The sequence below is a fragment of the Diorhabda carinulata genome, chromosome 6 (assembly GCF_026250575.1).
Source record: "Diorhabda carinulata isolate Delta chromosome 6, icDioCari1.1, whole genome shotgun sequence".
Taxonomy (NCBI): Eukaryota; Metazoa; Arthropoda; class Insecta; order Coleoptera; family Chrysomelidae; genus Diorhabda; species Diorhabda carinulata.
The window spans coordinates 29,559,765-29,574,402 of record NC_079465.1 but is presented as its reverse complement, the minus strand read 5'-3'; the positions used below and the strand labels follow the sequence as shown (position 1 = coordinate 29,574,402).

Here is a 14,638-nt window from a genome sequence, read left to right as displayed (position 1 = left end):
TCACTGAAATAGTCCTTTTAACACCATGAAGCAATAAAACAATATAAGAAAACTCTCGTTACTGGAAAAACCAAAAAAAACTAATAGGTACATACGAGAAAATTAGTTATTTACCCCACGGCCGCCACTTTGCCGTAGATCAACTATATTCTTAGAATACCTAGTTAGTGTATTACTGAGTGGGCCTAAAGTACGAGGCCAATCTACGCATTACACAAAGGTGACTTTTACTTGTACGTAAAACCGCGCTTCTACAGTATCATAAAGAAACAGAAGAAGAATTATTACGTTCGAAAGATTCATTATTAATTTAATGTAAACAAGATACATAATATTTATTATAATGGATGTGGTACAAAAAATTTTCAAGGAAGATATTGATATTCAAAATAATTTTGTTTGGAATATGGATGTTAAACGAGAATTGATTGACGAAACGCCTAAAACAGATTTTCAAAATGTAGATACTAGTAGTATGCGTCCTATTAAACAAGAAATAAATGATGACCTTACAACAATTCATATATTGAAAGAATCGATCAGAGAAACTCAATCAGAGGAAAGTTTCCTTGAAGTTAAGATACCCAATATTAAAGACAAATTCAAATATTTTGGTAAGCAAATTAAATCAAAAGGTGAGTAAAATATTCGATCTGGCTTAACATACTTTATGTCATTATTTTTTCATATACTAACTTTTTTAAAAATCAAAATATGAGTAAATTCTAGATTTGCAGCATAAAAAGCACAAATATTTATTTCATTTTTAGCATTAAGTTATGATTAATATGAATAATATTATTAAAACCTCAACTAATTTCCGTAAAATTGTAAATTTCATGCTATTGGTATAAGATTAACATTATCTTGTGAACTTTGAGGAAATTTATTTAATTTTATGTTATATATAAAGTTTCAAAGGCATAAAATTTGCTGTATTGAACAGACTTCTTTCATCATGTAGTTAAAATTACTGCCTTTGGCTCCATTTTGCTATGGGAATTCCAAGCACTACTTTTTATATAGGAGGTTTCATGAAGAAAGTAGACAAATAATACCTATAGTTACAGATTTTGTTATTTAGATTTGAACTATGTATTCTAAAATTATTTTGTTATCCCTTATTTCCAAAATATATATGCTTATAGAATTTTTTTCAAAGAATGGCTCAAAATTTCCTTACAGGATTACTAAAAAATGGAAAATACCCGTTAAATCAAAATACTATTCCTGGAATAAAGATCTGTGGATTTTGTGGGAATTTATACACAAAACAGACAGAAATGCTTAGGCACATTTCTACAAACCATTTTATGAAACAAAAGAAATTACAACATAAAATGGAATTTCACCAGAAAAATGAAAGGTTTAAAAAAAGACAATTAATTGAATTGGTTAGTCAAAGAAAATTTGATGAAAATGTGAAGAATGAAATTGAAATAATTGAACATAATTTGGAAACAGAGGTGCAAGATATGAGATTTGTTGGTAATTTAGAGTTAGATATAGAAACAGGTGAAAACTTGAAAGGAAGAAATTTAACTAGTTTAAATACACACATGCCCAGTCACGCTACTAGTATATCTTTAAAATGTAAAATTTGCCTGAAAACGTTTACACAGAAAACTGATTTAAACTAACATACTTGTATTTACATAGGAGAGAAGCCATTTAAATGTGAGATTTGTTCGAAAACTTTTTCACATAAATGTAGTATGAAAAGACATTTGCTTATTCACATTGCAGAAAATTCACACAAATGTCACATTTGTTTAAAGATTTTTCCATTTCATTCGAATAAAAATTTTCGAATTCACACGAAAAAAAAGCCATTTAAATGTAACAATTGTTTTTCGCAGAAAAGTACTTCCAGAACAAATTTGCTCAGTCACACAGAAAGAAAACCTTTCAAATGTGACATTTGCTTTAAAACTTTCTCATATAAGAGTAATTTTAATGTACATTCACGTAGTCACACTGGAGAAAAACCATTCAAATGTGACATTTGCTTGAAAACTTTTTTGCAGAAGAGTAGTTTAAATGTACATTTACTTAGTCACACAGGAAAAAAACCATTTGAATGTGACATTTGCTTGAAAACGTTCTCTCAGAAGAGTAGTTTAAATGTACATTTGCGTGGTCACACAGGAAAAAAACCATTCAAATGTCACATTTGCCTGAAAACTTTCGTTCGAAAGGATATTTTAGATATACATTTGCCTAGCCACATGGGAGAAAAACCATTCAAATGTGACATTTGTTTAAAATCTTTCTCACAAAAGAGTAATTTAAATGTACATTTACGTAGTCACACTGGAGAAAAACCATTCAAATGTAACATTTGCTTGAAAACTTTTTTGCAGAAGAATAGTTTAAATGTACATTCACGAATTCACACAGGTGAAAAACCATTCAATTGTGAAATTTGCTCGGAATCTTATGCATGGAAACCTAGTCTAATTACACATATGCGTAGTCATACAGGAGAAAAACCATTCAAATGTGTTATTTGTTTGAAAACTTTTTCACAGAAAAGTAGTTTAAATAAACATTTTTTTATTCACACAGGAAAAGAACTCATGCATAATATGTAACATAAAACATTTACTAAAGGCTTGATGTTAATGAAAAATGTGTTTATATAAAATAGTATTCAAATAATTTTTACAGAGTCATTTTTTCACTGAAAATTCTGCACAGTCGTCTATTCATGAGTAAAAGTATTCTAATGTGAATAAAATCTAGATTTTTCTAACGACAATATTCCGATGAAATGAATTAACTCATCATGGTGATTTTCAAACAACAAGTTTTCGTTTTAGAAAAATAATTTTAAAATTGTAAGTTAAGGTGGGGCAGCTTCATACAGTTTTTATATTTTGTCTTACATAGGGTGTCATACATAAGAAAATGAGGAGTGTATCCCAAAATAAAGTTATTTACCTCTATACTAAGATGCATCCCTGATGAGTTAAGGGATCTGAAAGTAGGGCTTAAAATTTCGAACAAACTTATTTTTTCTATTACCCTTCAACTTGAAACTACCAAATTTAGTACACTGTATAAGACTATTAAGGGTATCAAGTAATAGTAAGTAGAGGACAATCGAATATTTCTGGGGGTTAATTGGAGATGACATAACCTTAAAAATCTTACAGAAATTTTTTACCTGTCAGTTGATTTAAAAAAAGAATATTTCCATACGATGGATAATTTAATCCTAAAACTTTTTATACTCTTCTATTCTTTCATAAAACTTTGTCATTTTCTTATGATAGTTAAGCATATTTATTATACCCCTATGATTAAAGCAAACCTCGCCAGTAAAAAGTTTTTTCTTTTGAAATCAATTTCGATATTTATGTCTAATTTAAACATATGTAGATACGAATTTTTTTATAATAAAAATACATTCTCTAATTAATACATATTTAAATTTTTGATTCAACGATGTAACCATCTTTTGCTTAGTGTTCTTCCACGGCAGCCTCGTTGCTAGTGCATTCTTTTTCCATTGGGACATCGAAGGTTAGTTCTCTTTGGCCTAAACTGTCAATGTCAAGGTAATCTATGTCCTCCATACCTTATTTAGCCTTTATGCCTTTATTAGAAGTGCTGGGAGTGGTTTTGTTCTTCTTTTTCTTTAGGCCGTGATCTGGTATTTTCCCAAACCTATAATTCATGGTGTAATCATTGGCATAGAAGGTCAGGTAGAATTGTTTGTCTATGTCTACTTTTAAGAGCTGACCATTATTTTTGTCTTTCTGATTTAGGCCTTTCCAGTGTGAAGTCCTTCATTCTGCGCATTCAAGATATCTTCTCCTGCACACGTCGTTAACTCAGCTACCGTCCAGCTCACGATCTGTGGAGTCTTCAGCAGTAACCACTCAGCCGACTGTGATGTTTCACGGTCGGCTGAGTCAAGGGAACATCAAATTAAAACCGTACATTGTTAACATACACATTTTTATTCATCTATGTATCATACAGTAACTATCAACTGATAATATTAATGTACGAGACCAATCTATGAGTTACACTCCGATGACTTTGACAATATGATATAGAAATAGAAGAAGAATTTATAACTTATGCATAATTTGGTTTTTATTGTTGAAAATATTTATTAATTTGATATTAATATAAAATAATGGATATGGTACAGAAAAATGTCAAAGAAGAAAATAATATTCAAAATGATTTTGTTTGGAATATGGATGTTAAACGTGAATTTACTGACGAAACGCAAGGGGAAGATTTTCAAGATCTAAACACCAGTAGAGTGCACCCCATTAAACAAGAAATAAATAATGACCTCAACATAATTCAAACGTTAGGAGAATCGATGGTTTCAACTAAATCCGAGGACGGTTTTCTTGAGGCTAAGTTACCCATATTTCAAAACAAAATCAAATATTCTGGAAAGCGAATTGAATCAAAAGGTGAGTACAATCTTGGTTCTTGGCTTAACATAATTCATGTGATTATTCTCGTACTATTTGAAAAAAGGAAAATAATGAGTAACTTATAAATTTCAAGTGTTACCTACTAGCATAAAAAATAATATATAAAAAAGTGATAGATACAAGAAACTTCAATTTTTGTTTAATTTTCAAAATTATTCGAGCCTAAACTGATTTTTATAGGTTATTCAATTACTTTACATAACATGTTTGACAAATTATTTTTTTGGTGTAATTGTAAATTTCATCCTATTGATATAATATTAACATTATCTAGTGAACTTTGAGCAAATTTAAGTTATATATAAAATTTTAAAGTCATAAAATTTAATGTATTGAACTAACTTCATTCTTGCACTTTTTCTTTCATCCTGTAGTTAGAATTACTACCTTTGGCTCCTTTTGCTATGGGAACAATAGTTTTGGACGAATCAGCTCAAATAATTCCAAACACTACTTTTTATATAGAAGGTTTCATGAAAATATCAATTTTTGAAAAATAGACAAATAATACCTATAATTACAGATTTTGTTATTTAGATTTGAACTATGTATTCTCAAAAGTATTTTGCTATCCCTCATTTCCGAAATATATATATTTATAGAATTTTCTCAAAGAATGGCTCAAAATTTCCTTACAGGATTGCTAAAAAATGGAAAATACTCGTTAAATCAAAATACTATACCCGGAATAAAGATCTGTGGATTTTGTGGGAATTTATACACAAAACAGATAGAAATGCTTAGGCACATTTCTACAAATCATTTTATGAAACAAAAGAAATTACAACCTAAAATGGAATTTCACCAGAAAAATGAAAGTTTTAAAAAAAGGCAATTAGTTGATTTGGTTAGTCACAGAAAATTTGATGAAAATGTGAAGAATGAAATTGAAATAGTTGAACATAATTTGGAAACAGAGCTGCAAGATATGAGATTCATTGGTAATTTAGAATTAGATACAGAAAAAAGTAAAAAATTGAAGAGAAGAAAGTTAAATCGACTTTTTTTAGTTCCACCAGGAGAAAAACCATTTAAGTGTGACATTTGCTGGAAATCTTATTCTTTAAAAACTAATTTGAATACACACATGCTCAGTCACGATAGTAGTAAACCATTCACATGTAAAATTTGCCTGAAAACCTTTCCACATCAAACTAATTTGAACAAGCATTCTTGTATTCATACAGGAGAGAAGCCATTCAAATGTGACATTTGCTTGAAAACCTTTTCACAGAAGAGCAATTTAAACGTACATTTACGTGGTCACACTGGAGAAACACCATTTAAATGTGACATTTGCTTGAAAACTTTCTCGCAGAAGAGTAATTTAAATGTACATTTACGTGGTCACACTGGAGAAAAACCATATAAATGTGACATTTGCCCTAAAACATTTGCACAAAAGAGCAATTTAAATGTACATTTACGTGGTCACACAGGAGAAACACCATTCAAATGTGATATTTGCTTGAAAACTTTCTCACAGAAGAGTAGTTTAAATGTCCATTTACGTGGTCACACAGGTAACAAACCATTCAAATGTGACATTTGCTTGAAAACTTTCTTACGAAAGGATACTTTAGATAAGCATTTGCCTAGCCACACTGGAAAAAAACCATTCAAATGTGATATTTGTTTAAAAACTTTCTCGCAGAAGAGTAGTTTAAATGTCCATTTACGTGGTCACACAGGGAAAAAACCATACAAATGTGACATTTGCTTAAAAACTTTCTTACGAAAGTATATTTTGGATAGGCATTTGCCCAGCCACACTGGAAATAAACCTTTCAAATGTGACATTTGTTTGAAAACTTTCTCACAGAAGTGTAGTTTAAATGTACATTTACGCATTCACACAGGAAAAAAACCATACAAGTGTGAAATTTGCTCGGAATCTTATGCATGGAAACCTAGTCTAATTACACATAAGCGTAGTCATACACAAGAAAAACCATTCAAATGTGATATTTGTTTAAAAACTTTTTCACAGAAAGGTAGTTTAAATAAACATTTTTGTATCCACACAGGAAAAAGAACTCATGCAAATGTGACATAAAACTTTTACCAAAAGCCTTGGTGTTAATAAAAAATGTGTCCATATAAAATTATTTTGAAATAACAATGACATATAACCTATAGATTGATGTTTGGTCTTACATTTCAATTTATAAATAAGAAAGAAGAAATTACGAGAGTGTACTCTCAATGTATAACTGAGACCAGACATCGTAAAAAAAGAAGATAATTAAAAAAAACGATCATTAAGAAAACTATAAAAAAACAAAAATAAATAAAGAAGGTACTTGAGTATTAATAGTAATTGAAAAAACCAAACAGAAATAAATGAAGAAGCTTTAGGAGTCTGTAAAACCAGAGTTACAGAAATAAATGAAGAAGCTTTAGGAGTCTGTAAAACCAGAGTTACAGAAATAGATGAAGAAAGTTAAACTAAGTACCCAGGGTAACGTTTCTACCAGCTGACTACAATGCGACGAATCCATTTTAAGAAGGATAATATAAAAAGAGCGCGCGAGAAAATACGTGACGTCGCATTACTTAAATCTGAAATTTAGATGTGTTTATAAACCATTATTTTATTTAGTTACTTAGTTTTAAAAATTTGTTTTCAAATAAACTTTTCATTTAACATACCGGCTGTTTCATTCTAAATTATACCCTAGACAACATGAATCAAATTAGAATCCTACATTATTCAAATAACATTCAAAGGCCTAAGCTTTAATTATTATAATGTTAACTTTGCATTTATCTATGTAACATACATTAACTAACAACTATTAATATTAAGGTACGAGACCAATCTATGAGTTACACAGATGACTTTGACATTATGATATAGAAATAGAAGAATTTATAGGTTACGCATAATTTGGTTTTTATTGTTGAAAAGATTTATTAATTTAATATAAACATAAAATAATGGATATGCTACAGAAAACTGTCAAGGAAGAAATTAATATTCAAAATGATTTTGTTTGGAATATGGATATTAAACAAGAATTTACTGACGAAACGCACAAGGAAGATTTTAAAGATGTACACACCAGTAGTATGCATCCTATTAAACAAGAAATAAATGATGAGTTTAACACAATTAAAACGTTAGGAGTATCAATGGTTGCAACTAAATCCGAGCACAGTTTTCTTGAGGTTAAGATACCAATTATTCCAAACAAAGTCAAATATCTTGGAAAGAGAATTAAATCAAAAGGTGAGCAGAATCTTGGTTCTGGAAAACATATTTCATGTCATTTTCATGCTTTTGTAAAAATAATGATTAACTTATAAATTTGAAGTATTACGTACTAGCCTAAGAAATAATGTATAAAACAGCGACTGTTACAAAAAGCTTCAATTTTTGTTTTGTTTTTAGTATTAGTACTTAACATACTACTTTTGGTCCCATTTTGCTCTGGGAACAAGACTTTTGTACAAATCAGCTAATGTCATTCCTAGTATTATATTATTATCAATATTTCTGAAAGAATAGCTCCAATTTCACTTTCAGGATTGGTAAAAAATGGAAAAATATCGAAATCAAATACTATTAAGATCTGTGAATTTTGTGGGAATTTTTATACAAAACAAATAGAAATGCTCAGGCACTTTTATACAAATCATTTTATGAAACAAAAGAAATTACAACATAAAATGAAATTTAGCCGAAAAAAAGAAAGTTGTAGAAAAAGACAATTAATTGATCTTACCAGTCACAGAAAATTTTATGAAAATGTGAAGAATGAAATTGAAATAGTTGAACATAATTTAAAAACGGAGTTGCAAGATATTGAGTTAGATATAGAAAAATGTGAAAAATTGAAGAGAAGGAATTCAAACAGACATTGGTTGGTTCAACCAGGAAAAAAGCTATTTAAGTGTGACATCTGTTCCAAAACTTTCTCACAGAAATGTAATATGAAAAGACATTTGCTTAGACACACTGATAACCCACACAAATGTGTCATTTGTTTAAAGACTTTTCCACAAAAGTTTCATTTGAATAGACATTTTCGAATTGATACAAGAGAAAGGCCTTTTGAATGTAACGTTTGCTTGAAAACTTTCTCACAGAAAAGTAGTTTAAAAACACATTTGCTCAGTAACACAGAAAAAAAGCCTTTCAAATGTGATATTTGTTTGAAAACTTTTTCCCAAAAAATTCATTTCAACACACATTTGCGAGGTCACACAGGAGAAAAGCCATTCAAATGTGAGACTTGTTTCAAAATGTTTTCACAGAAGAGTAGCTTAAATGTACATATGCGTAGTCACAAAGGGGAGAAGCCATATAAATGTGACATTTGTTCAAAATCTTTCTCACACAAGAGTAATTTAAATGTACATTTGCGTGGTCACACTGGAGAAAAACCTTTCAAATGTGATATTTGTTTGGTATCTTATTCATGGAAAACTAGCTATATTACACATTTGCGTAGCCACACAGGAGAAAAGCCATACAAATGTGACATTTGTTTGAAAGCGTTTTCACTTAAGATTCATTTGAAAGTACATATGCGTATTCACACAGGTGAAAAACCATTCAAGTGTGAAATTTGCTCGGAATCTTATGCATGGAAACCTAGTTTAATTACACATATGCGTAGTCATACAGGAGAGAAGCCATACAGATGCAAAATTTGTTCAAAATCTTTTTCACAGAAAAGTAGTTTGAATAAACATTTTTGCATTCACACAGAAAAATAACTCGTGCATATGTGATGTAACAATTTCACTAAAAGGATTTATCTTTATAAACAAGTAAAATGGTTTTCGTATTCTCAGCTTGAGAGGTATAGCGAATTTTTTACTATTAGTAATCAGTAAATATTTTCAATATTCGGATTCGAATCTGCGTCTCCAGGTATAAAAGCAAAAAAAGTTGCATTTGAAAAATCATGTCAAAAATAGGATTTGAAATCTCTTCGAAAGGTGAAAAAAAATTTGTATGAGAGGAAAAATTTTGTGTGGGAAAAATCACATTATACTTAATTTACTGAATTTTTTCCTAATAATGTCCAAAATTTCTTTAATTTTGGCTTACCTACAATACAAATGCAAAAAACCAAAGCGCGCTACAAGGAACATACCCTAAGAAGAAAAACAAACTTATTTGTTATTCAGTGGAAACAACATGGCGGATTTTCGATGTCAGTGCCCTCAATTGTACGTGGCAGAACTAATCTATATTCGCGGTTCATTTAAATTTTACAACACAAAAAATCTACTATATTCTATGTTATTCATTCCCATCCAATTCCGAAATGTTTTAGAGTTGGAAAGTGTAATATGTAAATAAATACTAAACAGAAATAAAACAGTTATTCAGTTGACCAGATTGTATATCATTAGAATGATCTAGTGGATATTATTATTTTGGGATGGTTTTAATTGTCAGAGATCTTCGTCTTCTATTTCATACACTCCCAAGTGTAGTGCTCTGGAGTTCGCCCATTGTACTGTAGCATGACTTCTAGGGTTTCTTTCTCGTTCATTCACTATCGTTGAAAGACAAAGTTTTCAAGTTATTTTTGGTAAATAGTGCTATTAACTTTTACTTATTTCTTGTTACTAAAAAATCAGAGAAAATAAAGCTATGTAAATATATACTACTTTACTCATATTTGACTGGACTAACAAGCCATTGATAACGTTAGTGTGCGCATGTATGAAAATTTGTCATTGAATTCACTTGGGCAATTTTACGCGCACGAATGCTCGATCTGTACATATCTTAAGATCAAACATGAAATAAAATTAAAATAAAAAATATATTAATAGTAAAAATATTTTATTCGAATTTTCACAATACTTTATTAGATTGTGAGTTGAGAAGATAAAATTAGATCAATGGTTTTCAAAAGTTGACTTTTAACCAGACACCAGACCATTTTATAGAAATAGAAGAAGAATGTTTATCTAAGTAACCGTCTTACATACATACGTATGTATGTCAGTCAGTTTTAATATTACAATTATAGTTGAAAGAACTTTTATTCAATTTTTAATTTGATATAATCTAGATAGAATGGATATCGAGCAATTAGTTATTAAGGACGAAATCGAAATTCACGATGATTTTAATTGGAATACGAATATTAAACAAGAATTGAGTGATTACAACTTAAGTTCAGCTCTACAAAATATTGATACGATTAGTATGCATCCTGTTAAACAAGAAATAAGTGACGATCTAAACACAGATCAAGTAGTTGAAGAATCTATGGCCGCCGCAAAAATAGAGGAAAACTGTATTAATATGGTTGATAAACCCAATTTTCCAAAAAAATTAGAGTATTTTAGAATAAAAACTGGAAAACGAATTGAATCACAAGGTGAGTTAAACTGATTGATGTGCTATTTACATGTAACATTTTTATGTCAATATTTTTGTGTACTTTTATTTTGTTCATTATTTAAACCATTTAGGAGGGGTCATTTCTTAAATTTCAAATAGCCACTTTCTTTTCGATTCTAGAAATCGATAGCAATCTGCAGTTACCAATAATGAAACAAAGTTATATTTGTGGCTGATGATCTGTGTATCATTCGAGATAAATATATACATGTTTTATTTTTTGTTTTAGTGAGAATTCACTGAAACAACTGCTCATATTCTTCTCTTAGTTTATGTTCTTTAGAGAAGATGTAAATCTATATTTGTCACAGAATTAGTTGTGATCTATTTCACATTTCAACAGCTGCTTTGCAATAAAGGATTTTGTACTTTTGTTGAGTGCAGCTATCTAAGAAGAGAAAAATACTGACAAATTTTGAATTCATAAAAACTAGTTTTAATTTTCTTTACAGTGTTGTTAAAAAATGGAAAACGTCTGAATCTGAATACCATTGGTGGGATTATATTCTGTGAGTTGTGTGGAAATTTGTACACGAAACAAATTGAATTCCTTTGGCACTTTTCTATAAGACATTGTATGAAATTGAAATTTTATCAGAAAAATAACTGTTGTCAGAAAAGGCCAACAACAGAATCTGCCCTTAACAGAAATTTTGACAAGAATATGAAAAATGAAATTGAAATAATTGAAGATGGTGGGAAAAAAGAAGAAGGTATTGGATTTGCTGATAATTTCAAGTTAACATTAGAAGAAATCCAGAAATTGGAAAGAAGTTATATAAATAGGTATTTGTCTGCTCGCGATGGAAAAAAGGCTTTCAAATATGGCATTTGTTCAAAAACTTTTTCACAGAAAAGTAATTTGAGTACACATTTGCGTACTCATACAGGAGAAAAGCCATTCAAATGTGAAATATGTTTGAAACGTTTTTCACAGATAGGTAGTTTGGGAACACATTTGCAGAATCATACAGGAGAAAAACCATTCAAATGTGACATTTGTTTAAAAGCTTTTTCACACAAATACAAGATGAAAATTCATTCGCGCATACATACAGGGGAAAAGAAATTTAAATGTGAGATTTGTTCAAAAACTTTTTCATATAAAATTAGTTTAAATTCACATATGCATAATCACACAGGTGAAACACCATTCAAATGTGACATTTGTTCGAAAAACTTTTCACAGAAATGCAGTATGATAAAACATTTGCTGCTTCATACAGGAGAAAAACCATACAAATGTGACATTTGTTCGAAAAGCTTTTCACAGAAATGGAGTATGAAAAGACATTTGCTGCTTCATACAGGAGAAAATCCATTCAAGTGTGAAATTTGTTTAAAAGTTTTTTCACACCAGTATAAGGTAAAAATACATTCGCGCATACATACAGGAGAAAAGAAATTTAAATGTGAGATTTGTTTAAAAACTTTTTTGCAAAAAAGTAATTTGAAATCACATTTGCTTAGGCACACTGGCGAAAAGCCATTCAAGTGCGAAATTTGTTTAAAAACATTTTCACTGAAAGGTAATTTGAATACACATTTGCTAAATCACTCAGAAGTAAAACCATTCAAGTGTGAAATTTGTTTAAAAACTTTTTCACGGAAAATTGATTTGAAGACACATCTGCGTAGTCATACAAGAGAAAAACCATTCAAGTGCGAAATTTGCTCAAAAGCTTTTTCACAGAACAGTCATATGATTGATCATTTACGTAGTCATACAGGAGAAAAACCATTCAAATGTGACATTTGTTTAAAAGCTTTTTCACACAAATATAAGATGAAAATTCATTCACGCATACATACAGGGGAAAAGAAATTTAAATGTGAGATTTGTTCAAAAACTTTTTCATATAAAATTAGTTTAAATTCACATATGCATAATCACACAGGTGAAACACCATTTAAATGTGACATTTGTTCGAAAAACTTTTCACAGAAATGCAGTATGGAAAAACATTTGCTGCTTCATACAGGAGAAAAGCCATACAAATGTGACATTTGTTCGAAAAGCTTTTCACAGAAATGCAGTATGAAAAGACATTTGCTGCTTCATACAGGAGAAAAGCCGTTTAAATGTAGCATTTGTATGAAAACTTTCTCACTAAAATTTCATTTCAATACACATTTGCGCAGCCACTTAGGAGAAAAGCCTTTCAAATGTGACATTTGTTCGAAAACCTTTTCACAGAAAACTAATTTGAGTACACATTTGCGTACTCATACAGGAGAAAAGCCATTCAAATGTGAAATATGTTTGAAAAGTTTTTCACAGAAAACTAATTTGAAAACACATTTACGTATTCACACAGGTGAAAAAGCATTAAATGTTGAATTTGTTTAAATACATACCTTTGCATTCAAACCAAAGTAAAAAATTAGCACCTGAAGCAGAAACACTGTGACAAACTCAATGATGAATGTAATTTAATAAGTTACCAACAACAGAAACACATACTTGAAAAAGGATAGAATTGACTGTAATGTGAAAATGCGTCTATTACTGTTAAATGAGGATTATTCGATATTTTAAGAACATTGATGTTCATGATCAAATGGTTCATTGACTGCTTAGTGGAGCACCTGGAGTGTCAACATCATACAAACCTCGAACTTCCGTTGCAGTTAATGGAAAAAAAATGGAATGTTCAGCTAATAAATAAAAAAGTTTCCCTATTGAAAATTTGTGTTTGATTTTAAAATGAAAAAAAATCAATAAAAAATTACTTTTATCCATGGATTAGTTGTCGAAAAAAGCTTAATTTTTCATTTTATGTCATTTGGAAGTGATAGTGGCATCCACATATGAATTTTCTTGGAAATAATTTTTTTCAAGCAAAATTTTACTGGACTAACAAGCCATTGATAGCGTTAATATGCGCAAATGCATACGTGCATGAAAATTTGTCATTGATTCAACATCCCATTTCTTCCTTTCCATGTTTGGCAAGACAAGGTTGATCCTAATACCAGATATCCGATATTAGGAGCCGCCGTGTGCACAAAATGAACACGATATAACCTCAAAAATGCCAACTAGAATAGTATAAACTAAGCCTAGTTTGAAACTAACACTCTTTCTCTAAATATTTCATATTATAAAAGTTCAAAACCATTACGTTGGGTGGTTAGGTTACAAAAACTGTGAACCAATAAAAACTCTCAAAATTCTCACAAAAGCAATAGAAACACATCGGCTACTTCACTGTAGGATTTCGGAAGCGCAGGATGCAGCATTTATAATCGGCTACTTCCGCCTATATCAAAATACAATCAACGTAAAAACCAAACACTTTTTATACATCGTACGTCCACTAGAACTACAATCTTCTCCTGCACAACGTCGTCTTTTATTATTTGGCATTCAGACGAGTTGGTTTTTTATCATATCGGAGATCGACTGTTATAACCTTAAAAAACAATGAATTGGAACTGCATGAATTATTCTCTCTAATGTCGTTGTGAATTATAATGATGAGTGGGTGAATAATAAATACGCCTCGTAATTCTTTGAAAGTGGACTAGACAAAATACCTCCACATTTACCACTTAATATAAAAATTGTTAACTTCGATAAAAGTGCCTGTCATAAACTAACAAGGCACAGAAAACAAAAAAATGTTGACGGTGAATGCTCAATATGTTTCCGATAGTTACTGATAGGCAGCAGTAGCGGTATGCGCTTCGTCCACTGAATACGACCATTGTTTCTCGTATGTATGCTGTGTGTGTGTTTGTATTTTGCCCGCGAATTACATTAGAAAAATACGCTTACAGGATGGGCTTTATC

At 30.1% G+C, this 14,638-nt stretch overlaps 2 protein-coding genes across 2 annotated transcripts; both read left to right on the top strand.

The window, feature by feature from the left end:
• Nucleotides 1–4,063: 4,063 nt before the first annotated feature.
• On the top strand, nt 4,064–7,115 carry LOC130894754 (zinc finger protein ZFP2-like). The gene is made up of 2 exons (XM_057801724.1): nt 4,064–4,442; nt 5,105–7,115. The coding sequence occupies exons 1-2, from the start codon at nt 4,151–4,153 to the stop codon at nt 6,520–6,522; spliced, it is 1,710 nt and encodes a 569-aa protein (XP_057657707.1). The 5' UTR covers nt 4,064–4,150; the 3' UTR covers nt 6,523–7,115.
• A 190-nt stretch (nt 7,116–7,305) lies between these two features.
• On the top strand, nt 7,306–13,531 carry LOC130894753 (zinc finger protein 665-like). The gene is made up of 3 exons (XM_057801723.1): nt 7,306–7,698; nt 10,508–10,819; nt 11,295–13,531. The coding sequence occupies exons 1-3, from the start codon at nt 7,407–7,409 to the stop codon at nt 13,190–13,192; spliced, it is 2,502 nt and encodes an 833-aa protein (XP_057657706.1). The 5' UTR covers nt 7,306–7,406; the 3' UTR covers nt 13,193–13,531.
• Nucleotides 13,532–14,638: the final 1,107 nt, after the last annotated feature.

Coding starts and splice junctions, on each gene's coding strand:
- LOC130894754 (XM_057801724.1), top strand. CDS start 4,151: ATGGATATGGTACAGAAAAATGTCAAAGAAGAAAATAATATTCAAAAT. Junction 4,443..5,104: donor AAAGCGAATTGAATCAAAAG/GTGAGTACAATC, acceptor ATTTCCTTACAG/GATTGCTAAAAAATGGAAAA.
- LOC130894753 (XM_057801723.1), top strand. CDS start 7,407: ATGGATATGCTACAGAAAACTGTCAAGGAAGAAATTAATATTCAAAAT. Junction 7,699..10,507: donor AAAGAGAATTAAATCAAAAG/GTGAGCAGAATC, acceptor GATATAATCTAG/ATAGAATGGATATCGAGCAA. Junction 10,820..11,294: donor AAAACGAATTGAATCACAAG/GTGAGTTAAACT, acceptor TTTTCTTTACAG/TGTTGTTAAAAAATGGAAAA.